The 9,810-nt window shown below is 47.3% G+C and overlaps 1 protein-coding gene across 1 annotated transcript in view; it reads right to left on the reverse strand.

Annotated features, from left to right (window-relative positions):
* The window catches only part of USP31 (ubiquitin specific peptidase 31), a 71,145-nt gene extending 61,725 nt beyond the window's left edge, over positions 1-9,420 (reverse strand). Inside the window, exon 1 of the mRNA XM_059036935.2 lies at positions 8,755-9,420. Within this exon, the coding sequence (XP_058892918.1) occupies positions 8,755-9,375 (621 nt within the window). The 5' untranslated portion in view covers positions 9,376-9,420. The remainder of the gene's footprint in view (positions 1-8,754) is intronic.
* Between the last annotated feature and the right edge of the window lie 390 nt (positions 9,421-9,810).

Consider the following 9,810-nt stretch of genomic DNA (forward strand, 5'->3'; position numbering starts at 1 on the left):
CCCCTTTAACAAGTCCAACAAATCCCTCCCTCCTCCTATCCTCTTATTTTTAGTTTCCCCCAAGGGCTTGGCCTTGGGCTTCTGACTACACACTCAATGCTCCTGGATTCAATTATCACCTCTATGCAGCTGAATCCAAGTCTACACAGCTAGTTCTAAATCGCACCATATTTCCAACTATTAAGACTCTCCTTAGATATCCTATGACCCCCCAACCCCACATGTTCAAATTATATTCACGATCTTCTCTGCCCTTAGTGCCCTTTTTGGACTGCTCCACCTCTGTCAGATATCCCCTTATTTTCTCCATCACCCAGGTCTGAAACCTCGGTGTTTCCTTTACCTCTCCATCTCTTGGATTCTCTTTAATGATGTCACGATGTCCTCCAAAATGTCTCTCGGATTCACCCTTTCCTCCTCCTTCTCCTCATGTCACACCTGTGATTGCCCTTTCCACGCACTTACTTTCTCCTCCATTTGATTAGTTTTTGCACACCATCAGAACCGTTTTTCTAAAACATCTTTTTTCATCAAATCAGAGTCTGCACAGCACAAGAAGCCTCAATTGAATCACTACTGATTGCAGCCTCAAAGCTAAATTGTTGTGACAGACTTTCAAGGGCACCCATAATCTGTCCCCTCTCATCTCCTCAGCCATCTACATTTATTTGCCCTTCTCTCCAAGTCAGTGGTTCTCAACCAGGGGCAATTTTGCCCCCCAGGGGACACGTGGTAATGTCTGGAGACAGTTTTGATTATAATGACTGGGGTGGGTGCAGGGGAGGGTGTCCTCTACCTAGTAGGTAGAGGACAGGGACACTGCTCAATATCCTAATACACCAGGACAGCCCCCCACAGCAAAGACTCATCTAGCCAATAATGGCAGGTATGTCAATAGTGCCAAGGCTGAAAAAAACTTCTACAAATCAATTCCACACAGCAGACAGCCCAGTGGCCTCCCTGACCCTAGACAATGTGCCATGGCTGTGCCTTTGCTCAGAATATTTCCCCAACAATATGGAATGGCATCTCTTTTTCCCTTAACTATCCAAGCCTTATTTATCTTCAAATCCCATTCCAAGCAATATGCCACAGTTTTAAATACCACCTATAGACCAAGGAGTCCCATATCTTTATCTCTAGCCAGTCCCAATCTTATGAACTCTAGACTCCCTTATCCAGCTGCCAACCAGATATCTCATGAGTGCCCTATTTAATACATCTGAAACTGAGCTCCCAATCCCCCCAGAACTGCAGGTCCGCAAGTAAGTGAACAGCACCAGTAATCACTCTCTTGCTCAAAACAAACACCAGGGCATTATTCTGGCTGCTCCCCTCTGCCTCAGTGCCTTCCCCCGAATCAATCCTTTAGCAAGTCCTGTCGAGTCTACCTCCAGATATATATCACACCTATCCGCTTCTCCTTCCCATCCACCACCTTCGCCAAACCTCCGAACTGACCTCCCTGCTTCCAGTCTATAGTCACTATTCAGACTCAGAATGATCACTTCACATTTCAAGGAGATCATGCCAGAACTCTGCTTAAAACCTGCAACAGCTCCCCACTGCTCTTAGAATCAAATCTAAACCCCCTAATCTTGGTCTACAAGGGGGTCCTACAGGACCCGCCTCTGCATACCTGACCTCCTTTTCCAGCTTCGTCTATCCCACGCCCCTCCTAGCTCTCTAAGCCATGAAAAAGGCCTGTCAGACTTTCAAATGGACCCCCAGCCCTGCCCCCTGCAGAGCCTTTTGTATACATTTTATCACTCCTGCCTGGCCACACCCATCATTCTGTCTCATATACCTTATCTTTTCCTTCTTAGCTCTAATAATTTTAAATTTCACATTTACCAGTGTGTGTTTCTTAACATCTGCCTCCCCTGTAACAATAAAAGTTCCAAGAAGGAATGGATCACGGGACCTGGCACCATTTATTTACATTACCATACCGTTTGGTTTACCCCCATATACCCAATGACTAGCACAGCACGTGGCATGGAGTTAGGAGCTCCATAAATTCATACATTTGTAGAAGCTTAACTGCCAACGATGAATGAATGAATCTTCTACTTGCACTTCAGCTCACAACGATTTCATCCTTCTCTGAACTCCCACTGAACTTTCCCAGTCCATACAATTTTTTAAAAATTTCCCTATAAAACTGTTAAGTTCTCTGAGGGCAAGAACTTTGTCCTATAACTGACATACTTAATCCTCTATTCCCAACTCCCTCCCCTAAACTAGTCCCGTTATACACAATAATTGCTCAGTAAATGTGGTTTAAGTCAGCAAACATGAGAGTCCATAATTGTCCTGGGTATTTTTATTCTCCAACTGGTCCTCTTCAATGCTTTTCTTGCACTTTCTCATGAGTCCCCTTTACCACCTGATAAGAAGCTGCACACACCAGGCAGATATGTCTGGAAAGAGAGACATACACGTTTAAGAGTGGAGAATAGGCATACCTAGAGGAACAAAACTGACCTACGTGAAAGAAAGTTAAGTTTGAAAACTGAAGAATAGGGCAGTCACTTGAAAGAGGAAGCACGTGTCAGTGGCGAGGCCCTAGCATGCAGCGTGGATGCGTCAGAATCTTGTCCTACACAGGCTTTTGCTGGGCTGCTGGGCAGTCTGGTGAGGGGCATCAACAGTGTAAATGCACGTTCCCTCTGACTCTGCAACGCCACAGCTAAGACCCACTCCTTAGAAAAGGAGACTTGATATATGTTGAAGGATTGGCTCTAATGGTTAAAAATTTTATACAACCAAAACACCCCTCAGTGGGCTTCTATACAACTGTTAAAAAGAATGAGGTGGACTTGGATGTATTAACAAAAAACAATGAAAGCTATGGCTACCCGTGATATATTTTCAAGTCCAGTATGGGGGCATAATGGAAAGCAAGTTACAGAACTCTATGGAGAGTATAAGCCCATCAATGTAAAAGATGTGTTTACACATGCATTTAAATGGTCTGAAAGGATAATTTTTTAAGGAAGTCTTCCGAAAGTACCTAAATCTCAGGAGCAATAATAGCACATATATAAAGCTAGCTGCAGCTGACCTTATTTTCACTATGATTTAGCACCGCAAACTTAGAGGAAAAAAATGCTACATGTTTCAGCACGTCCACCCTCCCTGTTTGTGTTTTATGTTGAGACCTGTCGCTTCAGTGGCTGTGCTGATAAGACGACCTCAGAACCAGGGCTCAGTGCGTGCATCGGCATCGCGGAGGGGTGGTCAGAACCCTGGTTCTGCTCCCTCAGCCTCTAGCCAGCAGGTGAACCTTAGTTTCCTCATCCAGAAAGGCTGAGGACCACTCACATCTCACCCACGTCTCCTTCCAAGTCTAAAATTTGATGATTCTCTCACCGCCCTTCTCCTTCAAAGATGTGGAACTTCACTAAAACAGAAGTGACAGCATTTGACAGACAAGAGAATAGACCAGGAGGAGACATACTTTCTATTTAATACCATCACAAATCTGAATGTGACTGACAGAATTTCATTTTTTTTCCTATTTTTCAAATTAATTTGAGGGACACCCTAAAATCAGATCACTTCTTGGGAACCAATGTGAAATGTCAACATACTAAACAGCTTCATACAAACGAGGAAAATTTTTATCATAGGTCTACAGCATAAAAGCAGAGCTCCCCAGCATGAGACCATGACAAAGTTAAGGTGTGAAACTGAGCCAGTGGAAGCCCCTGATTGCTAGCTTGTCTGCCACTACTCATTTACACACATATACTCCCTTTGTAACCCAAGAACTCTCACTAATAAATAAGCACCACCAGGCACCAAAGTTCAAGGAAAAAAATGTGGGAGAGAAAATTTGATTCATCAATTACTTTTTGTTTTCCTACAAATTTGAAAGGAGTCCCCACATTTCTTTTATCAGTAGATCACTCTGTTCTAGTTGTTCTTTGGAAGCACAGTTTGAAAACTGCTGCTATAAAACCTATCTTTGTTACTTGAAAGATGACCTTCCATCTTTCACTTACTGCAAAAGGGCACTGAGTACTAGAAATCAGAAAGCATCTGTACGAACCTGGAGCATCCAAGCTAGCATCCTATTAAAGTTAGGACAATAGGTGTATTTCCTCTTAAAACAGCATATTGAGCATTCAGGTTTCAAAATGATTTACTTACTGTCATAGTTTTACTAAGACAGTGATCCAAGGATCCTGCCAGTGAAGTCCAACCTTTACTCTAGTGCTGCAGCAAACACAGAGAAGAAAAAGTAACAAGATAACTATTAAAGGCTGGGAAAGTAAGGAAAACTTGCACTAAGGAAGTTCAAAACATTCCTCCAACAGTTTCTTAACCTCAGCACTACTGACATTTGGGGCTGGATAATCCTTTTTGAGGGATACTGTCCTGCATGTTGTATGACACTTAGCCCCAAACCTGGAGTCTCCCCACTAGTTGCCAGTAGCACCCCACCCCAGTTGTGACACCCAAGTATGTGTCTCCAGACATCACCAAATGTCCCCAGAAGTGAGGGGGTAGGGGAGGCAAAAGTGCCCTGGTTGACAACCACTACTCTATCAGCAGGAGAAAAAGGACTGCACAAAAAAAGAAAAAGATATAAGCGGTAGCTAGAGAAGTTTCTTAAAGCTTACCAAGATTGGACCAGTCAACTTCTTTCATTCTGGAAAATGAAAATCCAACCATAACAACCATCTAGCTCATCCAAAACCAAAAATCCATTTACCTGGCAAGCTCCTAAAGCTGAAATCAATGTGGTTAGAATCCTAATTGAAAATCTTACAAACAAAATTGTTAGTAACTTAAAGAAGTTTTAGGACAATAAAAGTACATGCAAAGACATACTAAGTGCTTTTTGAGACCTCAAGGCAAATTATCTCAAGATGGTAAATTGGTTTTACCTCCTCTGCCAACTGGTAGAGGCTGCCTGGAGCCCAGAATTCAACAGGATTCTGAGGCTGAATGTGAGCTCAAGAAGAGTAGAGTATCTGCCTCAAATATCAATGTGTGCCACCAGCAGGTGAGGGGGGTGTGGTGACTGGTGTGCCCGCATCCTCTTGCTTGGTGCTTCAACTTCCTTTGTGCTTCACAGGCAGGTGCAGTGTCTTCCCCACGTGAGAATGCGCAGCACATGGTAGGCGAAGCACTTTGGTGGGCTGCCTACAAGGCAATCCCCTCCTTTACTCATCTCTTCTACTAAGGCAGGAAAACCCAAATACCACCTTCCTGCCTCCATGGCAGCCGGGGTGGTCAAGCGACATGATTATAGTTGATGACATGCCAGCAGAAGCCTGTTGAGGGGGCTTCTGGAAGAATTTTTATTTCCCTAATGACTTCCTGGTAGAAAACCTGGGTAGAAAACCCTGAGGTAACAAACATTAAGGACGAAAGGCCACTGATAGCTAAGGACAACAGAATGGAAACACAGAAATGGTCTGGGTCCTAGTTAGGCCCATAAAGCCACTGCACCACCTTAGAACCATGTACCTCCAGACTTCTTACAGGTGAGCTAATTCAACATCTTTATTGCTTAAGGCACCATCATTAGGGCTTCTTCTTTCTGGTGCTGAACTTATTCCTAACTGAATGAATAAACCTTCAACAGAGGGAGGTGAATGAATGAATGCAAAGTGAAATCTACTAACGGTTCAGAAGATTACATTTTTTAAAAACAAGGCCTCAGGGTAGGGTGGTGGTGTGATGAATTGGGAGATTGGGATTGACATATATACACTAATATGTATAAAATGGATAACTAATAAGAACCTGCTGTATAAAAAATAAATAAAATAAAATTCAGAAATAAAAAACAAGGTCTCTAAGAATCTGTTCAACTTTGCCAAAGCATGCTTTTCTAGAATTATTGACCCAATTCTGTTACAGCTTTTTAATGGACAAAAAAGTAAACACAATCTCTTTAAAAGCAATGGAAATGTTCACATACAAAAATGCTGTAGAAATTGATTTTCACATTTTGGAAAAGAATGGAATACCAAACTTAAAACACTAGGCTGTGATCTTGAAAAGTCTGCAACTGCTGTGGCTACCTGCAGGCATGTATAGGCAAAAAGAAAAAGACCGATAGTAGCTGGTCGGCTGCCATTCCCTCCTACTTTCTTATTTTGAGATCTCTGACATGAATCTCTTTTTTTCCAGTCCCTATCCCAGTCAAGTATTTCCATTCAAATTTCCAAGATCAAACAACAACCATTTTTCTCTTTTTGAGAAAAACAGGGTAGAACATAAATAAATAACACATAAGTAAAATGTATTAAAAGGGGAGGAGTGGACCTTGGCAGTGTTGTTCCTCAGCAAGACAGTAGGTCCTCAACCAAGCTGATTCCCTTAGATAGCTGACCAATTTATATTTTAATCAAATCATTTACTCATACTTAAATAAGTGTATTTTAGAAAGAAACTTCATAACACCAATGGAATGCCAGTACCATTTGCCATAAATAGAAGACAGGGCTTCCCTGGTGGCGCAGTGGTTAAGAATCTGCCTGCCAATGCAAAGGGTTCGAGCCCTGGTCCGGGAAGACCCCACATGCTGCGGAACAATTAAGCCCATGCGCCACAACTACTGAGCCTGTGCTCTAGAGCCCGCGAGCCACAACTACTGAGCCTGCGTGCCACAACTACTGAAGCCCATGCAACTAGAGCCTGTGCTCCACAACAAGAGAAGCCTGTGCGCCGCAACAAAGAGTAGCTCCTGCTCGCTGCAACTAGAGAAAGCCCGCACAGAGCAACGAAGACTCAACGCAGCCAAAAATAAATAAAGTTATTTTTTAAAAGACAAATCCAATGAAGACATAACCTTATTAAATTCTAGCTACTGTTGCCTATTCAGATCTCTAAACTTGAAGCTTATTCTCTATTTAAAAACAAAAGAAAAGAAAAGAAAAAGGGGCTTCCCTGGTGGCACAGTGGTTAAGAATCTGCCCACCAATGCAAGGGACACGGGTTCAAGCCCTGGCCCGGGAAGATCCCACATGCCGCACAGCAACTAAGCCCGTGTGCCACAACTACTGAACCTGCGCTCAAGAGCCCGCAAGCCACAACTACTGAGCCGACGTGCCACAACTACTGAAGCCTGTGCGCCTAGAGCCCATGCTCCACAATTAGAGAAGCCACTGCAATGAGAAGCCAGCGCACTGCAATGAAGAGTAGCCCCCGCTCGCCGCAACTAGAGAAAGCCCGCGCGCAGTAGCGACAACCCAACACAGCCAAAAAATACATAAATAAAATAAATAAACAAACAAAAAAAAAGGTGGGGAAGTGAGCAAGAGGTGTTAAAGACAAGCTAACCACTAAGCTGAGACTTTCTCTTGGGCATGATCAGGACAGAAAGAGAACAGAAAAGGAATTAACTTTCTTATTGTGTGATTTCATTCTATTTAGTTCTATTTATATCCATTCCCCACCTAAAAGTATCCCTTATACAATCCCAAATCATCTTCCCCTTTTGCTTAGAGTAAGAGCCCATTTCCTTAGTACTACAGCCTAAATGATCCTACATCACCTGGCCCTAGCCCACCACTCACACTCCGCTCTCAGCTCTCACGCACTCACAACAAGGACCCAAGGCCACATCTAGCCCACTGCCTGTTTCTGTAGGACCTGTGAGCTAAGAATGATTTGGAGAGATGAGTACTTGTAATCAATTTGACAACAAGGAACATTAATTTTGAACTCCAATTAAGTTAAATGTTGTACTCTCCAAAAACAGAGTCCCATGCTTCTCGTTAGTAGACCTGTATTACAAAATATTGTACTCAATTGTTATAACATTTTTATTTTAGGCAATTAAAAATATGTAGAAATGTGTCTTTTCTTGTTATATAAGTATCTACATAATATCCTCGAGTTTGCATCTTGACCAGCAGAGCCTAAAACATTTGCTATGCAGCCCTTTACAGAAAGAGTTTGCCCATCCCGGAGCTACATTGCGGTTGACGTCAAGTACACCAGGTTCTTTCCCGTCTCCAGGTGTCCACACTTTCCTTACACCTGGGAACCGCTTTCCCCTGAGCTCCTCAAGGCTGGCCCTCCCTGTGGTTACTCGGGTCTCAGAACATCACCTCCTCCGAGAAGTCACCCTAACCCATGTAACGTACCCTGCCAGCACATCAGTCACATCACCACGTGTTACTTCCTTCAAACCACTTTCTGGTACTACCTCTTTAACTTGTTACAGTTTTTAATACTAAAAATAATAATGGCAGCAAATACTCATAGCACTGCACACAATGGAAGCATTTTACATACCAGGCTGAACCCTATAAAAGTGCCAATCTGTAAGTCAGAACGGTCAACAGTGGGTAACTTCATAGGGTTCAACCCAACATATCAACTTGTTAGCAGCTCTCAACCACCTATGAGGTAGGTACCAGATGAGGAAATTGTGGCACAGAGAGGTAGAGTAACCTGCCCGAGGTCACACCGCTAGTAAGTGGCAGAACAAGGATTTGAACCCAAGCTCAACACTCCCACCCCCAAGAATGTAAGTTCCAGGATGTCAGACGGTCTTGCCCATTGTCCCATCCATCCCCTGTGCCCATCAAAGGGCCCACCACGTAGCAAGCCCTTACAAATGCGCGATGCATGAATGAGTGAATGACTGTCCCTCGCAATCAGCGCCATCCGCCCGGACTCGCGGCCCATTCCTCTTTCCTTAGGCAACCAGAGCATCAGTCCTCCGGCCGCGACGGAAGCGGGGAAGGAAGCTCTGGGCAGGCGGGTGCCCCAGGGGCTCACCTTGAAGTCGCGGCTGTGCTGCGGCGTGTACTCCAGGGTCCAGAGGGCCCGCACCAGGTGCGCCAGCTGCTCGGTGACCTCACCCTGGCCCTGCGCGCCGCGCCCGGAGGGCTGCTCGGGGTCAGGCGAGGGCTCGGGCCGCCCGGCCCGGTACTGGCCGAGCGCCAGGTACTCGGCGAAGAGCTCGGTGTTGCTGAGGCACTGAAGCGTGGCGTTCATGAAGCACGTGTTGCCGTGGTTCCGGAGCCCCGCCACCCCGGGCACCGGCTCCGCGGCGCAGGCGGGCGGCGCGGGCGAGGCGGGCGGCGGCGGGCACGGCGGCGGCGTGGGCGCGGCCGTGGGCCCGGGCGGGAAGCAGCTGCGGAGGCCGCCGCGGTCCGGGGCGGCGCCCTCGGAGCTAAGGTGCGAGAGCGTGGACAGCGTCTTGAGGACGCGGCTCATGAAGCTACCCACCGAGCGCGCCGACGAGGGCGAGGAGGGCGCGGCCGGCCCGGGGCCCCCAGCGCCGCCGCCGCCGCCCGCGCGGCCGCTCCGGAACAGCCGCTTGCTGAAGGAGCGCTTCTCCTTCCCGCTCGCTGCCGCCGCCGGCGGCCCGAGCCCGGGCGCCGTTACCTTGGACATGGCGGTGGCCGCCGACGCTCATCACTGCGTCCGCCCGCCCGGCCCGCGTCCCCGCCACGGCCGCCGCCGCATCCCGCCGCGCCGCGCCGCGCCTCGCCGGGACTGGGGGCTCGACACCCCACACACCTCAGAGCGCCGCGGAGCTAGCAAGCGAGCCGCGGCCGGCGGGTCGGCCGGGCGGGAGCGCGCGAGATCCGCCCAGCTGGGCCGCTCACGTGACCCGCCTCCCAGCGCCCCCGCCCCGCGCTGAAGCCGCCGCGGCCGCCATGTTGACTCCGGGAACGGAGCCGCCTCCCCAGCCAGACGCGATGACTGGCGGCTCCGGGCGCTGTACTGCTCCGTGAAGCCCGAGGGAGGCCATGTCTAGTGTGGGCAAGGTCCAGGCGCCGCCGGGTAGCGCTGGGCTAGCGCTGGGCTAGCGCTGGGTGGTGGACG

The sequence above is a fragment of the Kogia breviceps genome, chromosome 14 (genome assembly GCF_026419965.1).
Source record: "Kogia breviceps isolate mKogBre1 chromosome 14, mKogBre1 haplotype 1, whole genome shotgun sequence".
Taxonomy (NCBI): domain Eukaryota; kingdom Metazoa; phylum Chordata; class Mammalia; order Artiodactyla; family Physeteridae; genus Kogia; species Kogia breviceps.